The sequence below is a fragment of the Nelumbo lutea genome, chromosome 5, assembly GCF_056320005.1.
Source record: "Nelumbo lutea isolate HS-2025 chromosome 5, American lotus-T2T, whole genome shotgun sequence".
NCBI classification, from domain to species: Eukaryota; Viridiplantae; Streptophyta; class Magnoliopsida; order Proteales; family Nelumbonaceae; genus Nelumbo; species Nelumbo lutea.
In genome coordinates this window covers 46,791,496-46,807,648 of record NC_142688.1, presented here as the reverse complement: position 1 = coordinate 46,807,648, position 16,153 = coordinate 46,791,496, and the positions used below count along the sequence as shown (strand labels likewise).

General features: G+C 36.1%; 1 protein-coding gene across 1 annotated transcript; it reads left to right on the top strand.

Moving 5' to 3' along the window:
- Nucleotides 1-13,768: 13,768 nt before the first annotated feature.
- On the top strand, nt 13,769-15,843 carry LOC148852162 (uncharacterized). Its single transcript, XM_088942471.1, has 2 exons — nt 13,769-14,768; nt 15,060-15,843. The coding sequence occupies exons 1-2, from the start codon at nt 14,174-14,176 to the stop codon at nt 15,698-15,700; spliced, it is 1,236 nt and encodes a 411-aa protein (XP_088798597.1). The 5' UTR covers nt 13,769-14,173; the 3' UTR covers nt 15,701-15,843.
- The last annotated feature ends 310 nt before the right edge of the window (nt 15,844-16,153 follow it).

Sequence of the window (16,153 nt, the reverse complement as noted above, 5' to 3'; positions counted from 1 at the left end):
TGATTTTCCATTTTAGCCCTGTGCTAAAACACATCACAGTAAAACTGAATTTCCGCCACAACAAGAAACATCAAAGATTCAAAATGACGCTTTCATGGGAAGTGAGTTTCCCAATTTCCCGGGTATTGTGTTTTTTTAGTGTTTTTTCAGATAACAGCAAACCAATTCATTGTTTTCCATCGTTAAAGTCACAATGTTGATTTGGTTTTGACGTGGCATCATTTTTTTTCGGCGAGGGTACCAAACATCCCTAAGGTGTACATCCTTCCAATACGGCCAAAATCAGCCTTTTCTACGGGTATTTTCTTATACTTTTATAAGCTTTTTTTGGTTAGCATTTTTCTTATACTTTTATAAAATCATTTGGATGGACTTAGTAATCTTAAATTATTATTGCATATAAGTACACAAGTTAAGAAAGAAAATTATAAAATAAATTATGAAGTGAATTTAAGTTGGATGCTTAATGGATCAAAATTAAAATATAATCTGTAATTTGAGTTTTAATACTTTTTAGGTGTACATAAATTTTAACTTATGATTTTATATTATTGTGAAAATGTCTTCTTTTGACCAACTTGTTGGGTTGGTCGGTTGTGTTAGTTTTCTTTAAAATGTTTTTTTTTTTAATTGGAGAAGGGTCTATGTTTTCCTCTTGTACAAGTGGGAAAAAGGTAAAACCCAGGATATTGTACTCGTAACCTTTTGTGGGAGTTTTCCTTTTTACCCCTTTTTTTCTATATAGGTTAAGATCAGTTTTTATTCTTTGCCCTGTGTTATTGGGTAGAGAAAGAGAGAGATTTCTCTCATTATTTTGTGAATATACATTGGAAGCTAACCTCCATTTATTGATACCAGAGCTAAGGTTTAATTCTAAGAAATTATTGGGGTTGTAAATTTGATAATACGTTATACATTTGTTAATTTTGCCTGATGTCTGAGCTCTCAATTTTTTATCAAGATGTTCAATGAAAAAAATTCCACTTTATGACAGAGAAAGGATTATCCTAGTTCAATAACGGACTCAATCTGGCTCAGTCCAACCTATCTATAATTTTTTCTGGTTACGTGTACATCCTTAAAATTTCAGAATATCTTGCAAATGAATCGATCGTTGTAATTTTTTTTTCTCACAAATTGCAAGCCCATTGAAAAGAAATCACAACAAAAGCAGTTGGAATTGCATTTAGTAGATGCAAAAATGTTTTTTTGTTTACAAAGATTTTGGTGCTTTGAATTTGAATATCAAAACATTTTGCTTCTAAGTGTCGTCGTTGAATTTGGAGCTGAGGGCAGCTTAATAATTTCTAAGGTCAGAGTTTTCTTAGGAGCGAGGACACTAACAGTCAAATTAGCTGAGGGCTGATGATAAGCCAAAATCATAAAAAGATCAAAGAAAAAGAACTCAAGTGCGCATGTCGATACCATAAGCTTTGGCGCCCTTTTATAATTGGAGTTACCCGAGAGAGTAGTAACGCGCACTCAGTAACTGTATCGTGAAAATCGGCTATGAATGTGGCTATTACAAGGACGATGACCGAGTATTACCCCATCATAAATGCATTGGGAGAGAGTAAAGCCGAGAGATCGTAACACCTATAATAAATGTTCCCACAGTAATGATTCTAGGAAGTTATGACAATGCTAAGGTGACGAGGTTGCACTTCGGTGGTTGTTACTTGGTGAAGCAGCCGATCATACCCACATCATTAAGAATTATGTTTTTTAAATTCTCTTGATATTGAAAGGGTATGTTTGGTTTGAAGGAAAAGGTAGGGAAAAGTAATTAGAAATCCTATATTTGTATAGGATTTTCTACCTTTTCCTTCTTTTCCCTACCTTTTCCTTAGAACCAAACACGAATGAGTACAATTCTTGTGGTTAGTCAAGTAATGTATAAAGGAAAATTTCATTAAATCATGCTCAGATTACATACAATGTTGGAATCAATAAACAGCCAAATTAACGACCCCAACAAATGACAAAAACCAAACAGGAATACTAAGGTAAGTGTACACAAGCCGAGCACCGGGAGTAGAAAACCGCTCCAAATGACGTAGAGTGTAAAGATACTAAAACGAAGGATTGAATTCCTCCAACAGAGGTATAAACCTAAAAATAGGGGTGTTCACGGGTTAGGTTGGGTTGGTTTATTGGGGTTTTCCCAACCGACCCAACCTGGTCGGGTTACTTGAGGTGGAAACCGAAACCGACACACTGATAGGCCAAATCAACCTAGTCGATTTGAGTCGGTTTGGGTTGGTTTCGGTTTTGTTCCTGTACAAAATGACACCTAATTGAATTCTAATTATAATTGCCTAATGGGTTGCCTGTTTGGTGTAAAAGATTATAGAAAGTTAGAAACTATGGTAGATTGCCTATTCTAATTGTAATTGCCTAATGGATCGTCTAGTTCTAGTAGAAGACTAGTTATAGTTAAGTAGGAAACTACTCAAACTAGGAACTACCGAACTAGTAGAAGACTAATTCGGTTCGGATCGGATTGGTTTCGGTTTTCACACAAGAAAACCAAAACCGACCCGATATATCGGTTTATATATTTGCCCAACCCAAAATCGGTTGGTACTGATGAAAACCCGACCGACTTGAGTTGGGTCGGTTTGGTCGGGTTGGGCATTCTTATGAACAGCCCTACCTAAAATGCACTACTCCAGTCCCGTAGAAAATCAGACCCTAATACCAAGCTAAGAAAACCTAAGAATTTACTTGTTTATACAATTAAGGGGTATTCTTTTTTAGGATTTTGAGAAGAATAATGTTGGTCAATGAGATTTTGGTTTCAATTGACTAAGAATTTCATGCTTTTTTTTTAGATTTATGTGGGGGCGAGGATTGAATGAGACAAAAATACCTCTTTTGATAATGAATTTTTATAATTAAAATGGTGATTGTCTTATTTGCATACGAAATAAAAGAACATAAATAAATACATTTATTCAAATAAATATTTCTCGAAAAACTTACCCAAATAATTGCATTTAACTGAATAAATAACTTAATAAAAAAAAATGAAACATAAATAATGTCGTACTTTCATTCATTAAATTTGTGAATTAACTAACGTACAGAAACAATTAGAATTGGTGTTATCATATCATCTAAAGAAACCGATTTCCGGGAACCTAGCTCAGAAGTCAGAATCAGCAGCATTTGCATGTTGGCCTTTCCTTCACACCAGAAAATCTCATCAACTGGGATCCACTGTCTGCAATTTCTTGCATGCATTTCATATATCTTCTGCATCTGCACAAGGTTAGGTCCATAACAGGGCTCTTCTCTCTTCTCTCAATGGGAAATAGCTCTGACTTCTCACTGTGTCAGTTGGCAAAAAGACAAGCTTTGGCCTTATCCAAGCATGCCGGCCGGTGCAAAAAATAACTGGACGGGTTCCGCTTCTTACAATACAAGGCATGCATCAAGGCTCACTTGGCGCAGGCACAGGTGCAGAAGACATCTTTCCTTCACAATAACGTGCATTATTTAGTTTGATTACACAATAATGTGCTCAATTATACACAACCAAAGAATCTTCCACCGGCAAGTTTGGGGCCCAACATGTTTCACTTCGTACTCAAACCCTCAATGGGTGGTGGGCCTAGGGCTGCAAATCGAGTTGTCCGATTTGAAGAATTTCAACTACGTTGGACTTATTCTAAGCCTATTGACACGGTGTCGGTGGTCGGGTCTTTAAATGGTTCGAGGAAATGGAAGGATTTGAATTGGAAAGGAAGTCGCTAGAGTGCCGAAGGGGCTGTGTGAGTCCGGAGAGGGATCAGGCCTTCATAGTCCTTTGTCCCAAAGTTGGTGGTCTGCAAGAGGTTGAAAGAGAAACTGTCAGACTGAGGGGTGGAGGGGGAAAGATTTGAGAGAGAATCAGGTCTAGGGTATTGGATGCCTCCACCTCTTCTAATAATTTTGTTGACTCATCGTGAATGGCCAACTGTCAGCCATATTTGTGGATTATTTGGGTTGTTTATTAGACCGGACCGGACCAGATGGATCTAGCCAAGTTAAATATCTATGCCCTTACACAGGTCTATTAAAAAATTTAACAAATTTCCAACCAACCCAACCCTAGAAGCATCCTTAGGTGGACCTAGTCCCAAACCAATAAAACGGATGCAGATTAAATCCCAAACCACACCCTATTGGCTATATAAAACCAGATCGATAACTGAACCGATTATTAAAATTGCGTCTGACCTGATTAGACTCAATTAGGGGTGCCAGCGGATCAGGTTCGACAAGGTTTTACCTCAACCCTAACCCGACACATTTATCATAAAAAATACATTATTTCCAAACCGACCCTATAAGGTCTAACCCAATATCAACCCAACTTGAATACATAAAATACATTATATATTAGCATTTCAATTGTATTTTTTTTACACATTTTGAATACATAAAATCCATTAATTTAAGTTAGGAAATTGTTCTATAGATTCTAATGTGTCATTTCTCCTATTTAAAAAAAAAAAGAAGAAAATCAAAACTAATATATAAATAAATCTTAAACTTTAAATCTATAGATTTAGAAGCCAAAAGTTACAAGAATACTTTGTATATATACAGGGTATCATGATTTAGAGGGTCGAGTTAGCCAAAACCCGAACCAACTCGGATTGAAGAATCAAAACCCTAACCTGACCCTATAGGGTTGGGTCAAGCCGGATTCACCATTTAACCTGACCCATTGACATCCCTAGATCCATTATATTTGACATCTATAATTACTTGTAATATAATAATTTGAAACTTCAGTTTTTATAATATAAGCTTAATAAAAAGACAGTAAATAATAAACCTTTTTATATGATAATAAAATAAGGGTCCCTTTGATTCGTAGTTAGAATTGGAATGGTCTATTCCATTCAGTTGTTTAGTTCAAACTAGAATCCATATCGAAATCAGAATTGGCCAGAATGGACTCTCATTCCCCAAAAAATGGAAGAAATAACCATTCCTTCAAATGGAAAAATACCATTCCATCAGAAATGGGAATGAGGTTCTGATCCAACCAAACAGTTAAAATTAGAATGGTATACTCCGATGGATCCTAAATGATTTTCCAAAGGACCTTATGAATCTCTTTGAAGGAAGACCATAACAAGATCCCTGTTTTGCAAATTGACTGATGATTTCTGTTTTTTCACTTACTGATATGAGTCATTTTAACTGTTATATATGTTTGTCATGCTCACTGCCAAGCCAATGCAGTGGCGGACTTTGTGGCAGATTTTGGTGCCTCTAGCTGTTTATATGCTATATTTGGCTGCATGAGCATCTTTCTTCCATCCTTCCACTTGTATGTTTTGATCAAAATGGGTCTTTGCCTTCATGATAAAATTTTCTTGTTTTGATGGACCACCCAGATCAGACCAGATTAATTAGCCGAACCGTGAACAGAGAGCAGCCTGAGCACCAGTCTGTTGTGGCTTTGGGAGACTATTCCATCCAGGTTTGCTTATCTGAAGTCAAACTGGGAGATCTGCATTGGGATTTGGGAGGTTGGCAATCTGCAACATTTATGATTGTCAATGGTCTGGGTAGACATGACAAATGAGGTTGTCAACTTCAGTTTCAGCCATTAAGAGTCCATGATCTCCTTAAAAACTGATTCAAATAAGACAGAAAATAAGTTTTTCATTTCAGCCACTCCAACTATGGCTCTTGAGTGAATGTTTTTCAAGATTTATATGCAACAATTCTATATAAAATGGCTAAAAATTTTGTTGTATAAGTGAATATATATATATATATATATATATATATATATATGAAATATTTTGAGGAAAAGATAATTTGTCAAACCCTAAGGCTATGTTTGATTAAGAAAGTTCTTAAAGAAAAAGAATTCCCATCTCTCTCTCATTTTCTATCAAACCAAACATAGCCTATAGGGTTTAGATATATTCTTATTAGTTTGGGGGTTAGATCTATAGATCTATTTACCCTTGCCCTACCAACCCATAAAAGCCTTAGCTATATTATGTTGATACTAATAAATGTAATTGTTACCAACACTTTTTGATGTCTAGGGCGCATTCCTATGAAAAGACAAAAGAACCCCTCTTGGATATGAGAAAAGTGAAAACATGGGGGCATTTTTGTATTGCAACCCTAGTACATTTCCACTAAATGATGGGGCTTGTTCCCTGGGTTGGTTGGTTTGTAATACAATTTCATTTATACTAGTGCAGAAGTATGAAGGTGCAAAAGAGTTGGGAGCAAATTCTAATCCACTCTTGTTTTAGGTTTGTTTTGTTTTATTGCAAATAAAGCAAAGTAAAACCCTGAAGCAAAAACATACTAGAATTCACACTCCTGTACATTTGTAGTAAATGAATTTTTTGCACTGAAAACAAAACCTTATAATAATAGGATCTATCCAACTTACCCCACACGTTAAATTGTTTCACAAAATTTTGTGATACAATGGAATTTTGGTTTGAGCAATATAGATATGAGCTGGCCTCTTGAATTGCCACGTATTAATGGAATAGAGGTTGGGACCCACCATATCGTTGGTCCAATTTCATATATTCTATTAGTGGGAAAACCCGTGGATAATTGGTAGGATTGGATTTAAAGAATTGAACTACACCAACTGACTTTGCCGGTTGAGACAGCTAGCATCTTCTGTTCCAGCTTTACATATTGTCCAAAATAAAAATCAGCATGACTGAATGTTCCTACATTTGTTATGGGGTTCAGATAAAAAACATTTTAAATTTAGATGGTTGAAACTTGCTAGTTTTGAAGGTGTCAGCAAGTGTGCAGCCCATTTGTCTTGGAACAAATAAGAAAATATTAAAAAAAAATTGCCCAGACCAAAACTTTTACAAATCCATTTGAGCTCCTAGGTCCAAAATGGCTGAAAAGCCTGAAATATCTGAAATTTCAATCCTTGCAGCTGGGTATTGTTTGGCATTATTCAAGAATCAATTCTAGTGATACTCTGTCTTCTTGATATCGCTACTTTTAAGTCTGTACAAGAATCAATATTTATTCATTTACTTGTTTTTTCTCAAAGTTTATCTCACTTCTCATGAGTAATCCCAGAGAGCTGAGACATAATTCAGATGGTGATTATAAGAATCATAGCATCGATGCCAATTGCCAAATAATGACAATCTTTGCCTAATAAGATTTACTAAGTTCCAAAAATGTACAAAATTTGTCTTTGTAAAGCAATGTACTTTCAAATTTCTAAAGTAAAATCATCTTTTGCTGATGAAAATCTTTGCTTTCTCATTCATTCTGGGAGAAACGTGATTTCGATCAGTCCTTGTTTATGAAAATTAGAAAAAAAATTTAAATTGGACCTATTACCAAAAGCAGCTGATTATCAGGTTCCGACCGAAGCCATCAATTTAGGCATGGGATGGAGATTTCAAGCCTAAAATGGATTTATAAAATGAGCCTAAAAATAATCAATAATCAAGGACTTTCTGGTGAGGCTATTTTAAGCTGCATTTGGCATTTTTTATTTTAATGACATTTCTCTTTTCTGCTGTTAGAATGCTCCATATGAACACTGAATTTTTAACCTTAAAAAGGAGATAAGTTCTTAAAATGAGGAATGCCAAGTACAGTCTTAGATGTCCATTTGTGAAGGATTTTATGCAATGGTTTCTTACATTACAAGAGCTCAGAAAACCAGAAAGCCAAAAATGGACTTATGAGCTAAAAAATCACTTTGGAGTAAAGCTTAGGAAGCTTATCCAAAGTGGCTTAGTCAATATTGCAGCTCGATCAATGCAGAAGCCCTTCTAAATTTGCCCGTGACCTAGCTATAAAGTCCAGGAAAAACCTTCGATGTCTACATTTTACAGACTGGGCTGTCAATAGATCTCTCAACATGTGACATAGATACAGTTTTGGTGTAACAAGATGGGTCATGAATGCATAGTTGGGTGAACTAACATATCATTCAAGGAGCTCTCAAAAACCAGCTAATCCCACTGGAATAGCCTTGTTTAAAACCATGAATCATGGCCCTTAATGTATTACTGAGACCCCACCTTGAACTGGTTGAAGTGACATAAGGTGGGGCAGCAACAAAGCATCAAAGGCCATTATTTCATACAAAGTGAGCACTCAATTAATAATCTGACAGTTGTCTTAGAAATTTTCTTTTAATCTTTTGCAAGGTAGGTTGGGGGTATTTATAGGGTGGGTGTCAAAAATATTTTTGAGTACTTAGCTTCTCGCCCTGTGTACGTACCTGATTCTGATTCATTATTTCATGGTTTTAACTAACGTTTTAAAAACCAACCGAGAACCCAGAACCCAGAACTGAAACCGGTTTGACTATCAATTTTAGGTCATCGGTTCAACCATCTGATTTGAATGAACAGTTATTATCGTTTAAAAAATAAAATAATTAAAATAGAAAAATGACTAAAAACTATTATTTAGATTGAATGGGCAGATGATTCAACTGTTCAGACTAATAGTTTATTGACAAAATTAGCAGTTTTTTGCCAAAAAACAAGTAAGTGGTAAAACATAAGATTATCTAAACAGTTTGTAGGCCGAACATTCCTGAATCAACAACAGTTCAAAAACCATGACATTAACCCAACGCTATTCCAAATGGGAATAGCTAATTTTTACTGCAAATGGTTTTAACCCATCATCTAGCCTGTCTATCTCTTGCATGCCTCACTATACCACATTATTACATTTCTGGATGAGGTGGGGCTCATGGGTATTCTAAACACTTCTCTTTCCCCTTTAGAATAACTGACTGTCTTTTTCGGTGCTGGTCTTACTAAAGGTTGCTTTGTAGAAAGAGAGGACGGGGGGATAGAAATGATGACTGGGGTAGAATAGTGTACTAAAATTCTTCTATGTCTTTTTGAATGTTGAGTCAAAGCAAATAGGCATGTACGGCAAGAGCCCGAGATAGAATCTCTTTAAAAACAAAACCATGTACATGGCATCCAATCGCACATTAAGAATATATGTTAAATTTGTAGAAGAGATGTTCTAATTGTATGATTGGATGCCATGTGCATAAATGGCTTTCAATTTTCCGAGAGAGGAAAATAAATTTACTAATTTTCTTCGCACCCAAGCCAAGGCGAATATATCAATTATCAAACATTATATGGTAAACATAATTTACGCAAAAGATATCAAATTGGCCAATAATAATTTCTTATCATCCTTCCGAATATGGAGGCACGGGATCAAACACGCATAACAGCAGGTTCTTCATGTAAGAGTAATGGACCAAATACCCAAGGCACAATCTGTTCTATCCAAGGTTCAAAGTATCGATACTTTTTTTAGGTTTTTTTTTTTTGAAATCGGTTTAAAGGGATCAATTTAAGGCTCGTTTACTCTTTGAACCAGTGTCCGACCTGATATAACCCTAAAAGGGCATATCAAAAAACCATCAGCACAATACATATTGAACCTTGGTTCTATCTCCATGTAATGTATAATATTTAATACCAAAAAAATAATGTACCAAAAATGCCGAGCTCAAATAAACTATGATGCATAAATCCGAACCTCGTTAACTTGTCGTGAGGAAACCTCATTTTTGAAGATCAAGTAGCTAATTAATCATCTACTCAAGAGTTGGCAAAGGTCATTAACCTTGTAAATAATGTAAATAGGATATCTACATAAGGAATTCGATCAATGAATTAGATAATCTTTTTACTTTTTTTGGCATGTAAAGCACAATCTTTATACTTCATATGATAGTCAAAGCTGATCCACATGTACTCCTTTTCTATCTAACCAATGCAAGTGGGTTTGCCAAAAAGAAATTACATGGTAAACAACAGTCTTCTAAAATCCAACCTAGAGTTTGAACCATTCCCGGCCCCCATGGACCAATAGGTCCAAGCGGTTCAAACATTTGGATCAATGATCAATTAATAATGTCATCAATAATAACCCACTGAACGGGTGAAGGGTCAACCGTTTAACAGCCCAAATAAACAGGTTGCTTATAACCAAGGAGTATTCTACAATATGAATGTTTTTGTTTTAATTTGTTTTCGAATCCATTACATCACTAGAAAAAAATAAAAATATGTTCTTGAATTCTGTTTTTTGTTTTCAAAGAAAAAATTCAATAAGTTTTTGAAACCATTAAAATAATGATTTTTAAAACAAAAACAAATTTTATAAGGTAGAAATTGTATAATTTGTATGACATGATATTAAATAACCAAATGAAAGCATGTTTTCATTTCAGTTTTGAAAAAAAAAACATTCACAGTCGAACATGTTTTTTTTTTCTTTATTTTTTGTTTTGAAAATCGATTAATTTTCAAACCAAATGATTTTGATTTTTTTTAAAACCAGCAATAAGAAAAACAATTCGCACAATAGAACACCCCCAATTCAACAGTAAAATAGTGAATTAAAAGATGACCAAACTGGTATTGTAATTAGGCAACACATGGATCCTGTCCAATATTGTCAACATAATTATACTTAATTTTTCATTGATTGCTTATTTTCTAAGTATTTTAAGCACTCTCCGTAGATGATAAGGGAAATCCCAATGCATGATTGTAATGTCGTGTGGGCCACCCAGCTGTGTAACGCCCATGAAGCCAAAATGAATGAATATTAACAAAAGAATATATAATTTGGTTCAAGCTTTTTTGGAATCATCCCATCTGATTTCGCCTCAACCCGAACCCACCCTGCTACTTGATTAGATCAGGGCATGCAGGTGATGCGGAGGCCATGTTGTCAGATTTGGATAGATGTAAAACCATTTTGGTCATTGCGCCATGAATTTGCTGGCCATTGCAAGTGAAACATGATGAAGAGATAAAGTAGATAAAAAAAGGTTTTAAAAAACAATCCAGAAAAGGAATCGTTTAAGTTGAACGGTTCAACTGTCTGATTCGAATGGATCAATTCGTGATATTTTTTAAAAATTAAAAAAAAAATAAAAATAAAAATAACCTAGAAGCTGTTTTTCGGACCCTCAGTTGAATAGTTCAACTGTTTAAGGCAATGGTTCACTGGCCGATTCAACAGTGTTTTTGTGTGGATAATAAAATCTGGGTCAAGTAAGCAAAAAAAAAACAGAGTTTAATAGATGACCAATGGACCACCCGAGTCAATGTCAGTTTTCAATAAAACCAGGAAGAAATCTACATGAATACCCGGTTGAAGTGCATACATCTGACCAAAACCATTCTACAAACCAATTCCAGCGTTTAAGAGTTTAAGGTTTGAATCTAAGGCTCGGACCCTCAGTTGAATAGTTCAACTGTTTAAGGCAATGGTTCACTGGCCGATTCAACAGTGTTTTTGTGTGGATAATAAAATCTGGGTCAAGTAAGCAAAAAAAAAACAGAGTTAAATAGATGACCAATGGACCACCCGAGTCAATGTCAGTTTTCAATAAAACCAGGAAGAAATCTACATGAATACCCGGTTGAAGTGCATACATCTGACCAAAACCATTCTACAAACCAATTCCAGCGTTTAAGAGTTTAAGGTTTGAATCTAAGGCTCCCTTTTTTTATTTTTTTTATTTTTGTGATATAAACAACACTGAATTAGGGTATTTATGTATCTCGGTTCACGTTTACAAGTACTTATTTGATATATAAAAAAATAACGATTATCAGATTAAAAATGTATTTTTTAACACATTTTACTCTGAAAAAAGAACATTAATGTATCTATTTTTTAGATATAATTTTATATTTTTTTGATAATTAATTTTTTTATTAAAGTTAAAACATTAGAGTATAAGATAGTTGGAGCATTTAATAATAAGCCCATACTTTACACTGATTTCAAATAAATAAGATAAATATAAAAACAATTTAAAATATAAACTGTTCGTTCAACATGAATACGAGAATCGCGCAAAAAAATTGAGCTACCCGACTAGCCCACATCGTAGACATCTGCGTGATTCAAAAATGATTAATTGCCTAATGGGCCTACAAATTACAATTTCTGGTCCCATGGCTAATTGGCTAGACCTTTTCCCGTGCACTAGACACGTTTGACCAGAAGATTCCATACACCAATGTCTACACATTGGACTCATCACACCTATCCCATCCGTACCGAAGCGGGTCCCACTTAAAGAATCACATCGTACGGATGAAAATCCTCCAAGGCATCATTCATCAACGGCCCACCCGTTTTACCGACAGGATTCCACCGTACGTACTTAATGGGCGTATATTTCGCGTAATTCGCTCCAATAATTGTTATTTATAATTTCCCCCATCCCTCCCCGACAATTCACAGAGCGGAAGGTACGCTGCCTTGCTTCAAATTTCCATTTTTTTTCACTAATACGCAGCAATATATACTCTCTCCTCGAAAATCATAAAACAAAAAAGTAAAAAAGCATGTTAAAGTCTGCCTTGTTTGGTACGGATTTCTAACTTCCCGCCAAAAAAACCCCCGGGAAAACTGTCAGTGGGTAATGAGTCTCTCTGTATTGCCAGTTGCCAGTTGACACCATTTACCTTGACCAAAAATAAAATTAATTACTTAAATTCTCTAAGTTCAATAATTAAGGGATGATCTCGATAAACCCCAATTTTCATAACGGGTGTATTCTCAATTAGTAGTTAAACTTGTGGTTTAAAAGACAAACTAGCCCCATTCAGTTAAACATTTGTCAGTATAATTAGGGTTAGCTTCTGTCTTTTTGCTCAGATTATCCGAGTCATTTATACTTTTAAAGCCTAAAAGTACAAAGTGTTTTGGCTTCATATTATAGTGTTATCAAAAGCAATACTTATCAAATGCTTGAGACACTTTTTGCCTCAATTTTGTTTTCAAAGCCCAAATCTCAAAAGCAGAAACTTATCCAAACAAAGATTTAATATTTCAAATCAAAGGAAGACTACGCTTTTAATGGGTAATTAAGTTTCAAATCAATGCCATTAGTTTGTAATTAAACGGTTGATAATCCGATGAAATTTGATTAAGCTTTTACAGGTAATAATCCATCTCCAGCAAGTAGAATTTGAAAAGGTCGGAATGTCAGAAATAAAGAATTTCTAACCGTTTCAACTTGGTGGAGAGGAATTTCTTGTGTTGCTTTTTATAAAGCTTATGTGAAGAACAAAGAGCATCTATCTAATTTTAAAGTATTAAGCCTTAACCTTTTGTTTCAATTTGAGAGTCTTGCTTGATTTAGAGGCAGAGGGAATCAAGCGGCTTTTCCCAATGAAAGAGGAAATATTATGTAATTGATCAAAACCCTACTGCCAAAAATGAACGGTTCTGATTGAAGGGTTGATGAGCCCATCTTTTATGATCAAGCATCGGTACATTTAATGTTTTGGCACCAACCCCTTTGTCGGTTCGGTAATGTAAAATTGTAAGTATTTAAAGGGTTATTTGGTAGAAGTAGAGATGGTCCAAATGGATGGTTGAGATTTTTCAAATGAATCGAAATTGGGTAGATCTTAGGTGGGACCGGTACCCCCATTAATTCTTTATGAGTTCGGCGTTGTACTTGAGGAATTTCTGACCGTTTGATTGCATAAGATACAGGGATCTTTGACTCAGAATTTCATGGGTCCCGCAAGGGTTAGTCAAGTCATAATTCAAACAAATTATCACGACCGTCCAATATACCATTCTCTTTTAGAAAACTTTCCTTTTCACTTAATTGGCAAAAGTATTGATTGGATGGTGACGGTTCACCGTTCGATCTGTTAGGCGGGGCCCATCACGTAAGAGTGGAGTTCTGATCATCCTGGCTGCTGCTGTACTTGCGTCAGTTGCAGCATGAGCTGATGAGCAAAATATATACATAGCTTGCTGCTCAGCTCAGCTGCTGTCCTCCAGCCCTGAGCCTAAAATTATTCATTCTCTAATTTAATATTCAGATCCTTTGTGTAGCTTCAGAAGATTTCACGGTGGATTAGCGACAAATAAGCTCTGCAATTAATGGAATTCATATCTCCATTCCCCAGAAGACCCACAAATCCCAAATCCAAATAGTTACACAAAAAGGCTAGCCTCCACTGAAACTTCATCTCCCCAAATGTTTCATAGCCTTCAGTTCATGTCTGTCTAGAGCAACCCAGCTTACAAGGAAGAGAAACCAAAAGAAGAAAACCTCCATTTCAGCTCTGAGACCAGTTACCAGTTTCATTTTCGTATCTTTTCTTCAATAATGGCAGAAACTGAAAATCCTAGAAAACCCAGCAAGAAAACCCACCAGGATCAGAATCTGCAGTCCCAGAAACCAACGGAAAAGCCACCCCCTTGGGCAGTTGTTAGGAGTCTGTTTACATGTAAGCATCTCCAATCAGTTGAACAGCAAGCTGTGGAGGGGAATGGTAAAAAGCACAAGAAGATGAAGTGTTCTGGTTCTCTCTGTAACAACACGAAAGTAATGCAAAGACCTGAATCGTCTTCTCCTGAAGACTGTAAGAAGTGGGCTTCAATATGTTCTTCAACCACCACTGCTTCTAGCAGATCATTGAAGGTTCCTTTGAATGAGATCAATGGAGCTGTACCCACTCCCTCTTCTTCTTCTTCGTCATCCTCGTCTCTGCTGTCTTCTGGTTCTTCTGTTGGTGGGTCATTTAGAAGCATGCCTTTGAGGAGACTCTCCGGTTGTTATGAGTGTAGAGCAGTTGTTGATCCCATCAGCGGAGTCCTCAAAGATCCTGCTCTTAGAACTACTGCTTGTTCTTGTCCTGAATGTGGAGAGATTTTCACGAAAGCTGAGAATTTAGAAGCCCACCAAGCGGTTCGACATGCAGGTAATGCATCAAGTCTCTGTTACATGTGTTTTCTTATACTAATTTTTATTTCTTTAATTTATCAGTGTTTCTTCTTCTGTTTCATTATTGATTAAGAAATAATCTTGATTGGTTTTTCCTTGTGTAAATCATTGGAAGCTAAAATTTTATTTTATTGTTTCAGAAATCCTAGGTTCATATACCAACAACCATTTGATTTTCTTTTTTCTAGTTCTGGTTCCGGTCTTTGGATTATCAAAAACCATTTCAGAAATCTAATGCTCTCCCTCTTCTTGGGTGTAAAAACCACAGTATCCGAACTGGGTCCTGAAGATACCAGCAGAAACATAGTAGAGATTATATTTCAATCAAGTTGGTTAAAGAAACAAGCTTCAGTTTGCAAAGTAGATAGGATCCTGAAGGTTCACAACAGCCAGAAGACCATCACCAGGTTTGAAGATTACAGAGAATCCATTAAAGCCAAGGCAAGCAAACTTGCAAAGAAGCACCCAAGATGTGTAGCAGACGGCAATGAGCTCCTAAGGTTCCACTGCACAACCTTTGTCTGTTCAATTGGCATGAATGGGTCCTCCAACCTCTGCAATTCAATCCCCCAATGCAACGTCTGCAGTATCATAAGAAACGGGTTCAAGATCCCAGCCGGCGACGCCGGCAGCGCGATCTGCACAACAGCCACCAGTGGAAAAGCACACGACAACGCTCAAATAAAGACCAACGACGACAAGCGGGCAATGTTGGTCTGCAGAGTGATCGCCGGCAGGGTGAAGAGGACCCAGGACACCAATTCAGAAGAGATAATGAACCAAAAGAATTCCGAAGAGTTTGATTCAGTCGCCGGCCCGACCGGAATCTACTCGAATTTGGATGAGTTGTATGTGTTCAATCCCAAGGCTATATTGCCATGTTTTGTTGTCATTTACAGAGGCTTTTAGTGGTTCAAAGCTCTGCTATTTTACACACATTTGGCTAAGTAATCCTTGTTTTTGTTGCTCAATTTATCACGATTCAATACGCATTTCGCCTTTTTACTTGTTCTGTAATTTTGTTCTCTTGCTAGTTCATTGATTTACTGCAATTCTGGATCTTGATTTGTGTTCTTTGTTTTATTAGCTTAATTTTTTTACTCTTCTTTTGTGTCTTCTAGTTTAATTTGGATTTCGTTGGATACAATTAAGGGCTTAATTTGGGTTTTGAGAAGAGATAATACAGCCTTGGTGGAAACCCGTCCTATCCGGTTTTTGTCTGGATCTGCATGGCTTTTGCTGTCTTGTTTTGCCCGAACCAAGTTGGACCGGAGTGGGCATCCTGTCAGATACTTTGCCCTGTTTCTCTTTCTTTTACGTGTGTGCGTGTTCTTTTTGCCAGATTTGGCTGTGTTACTCTTC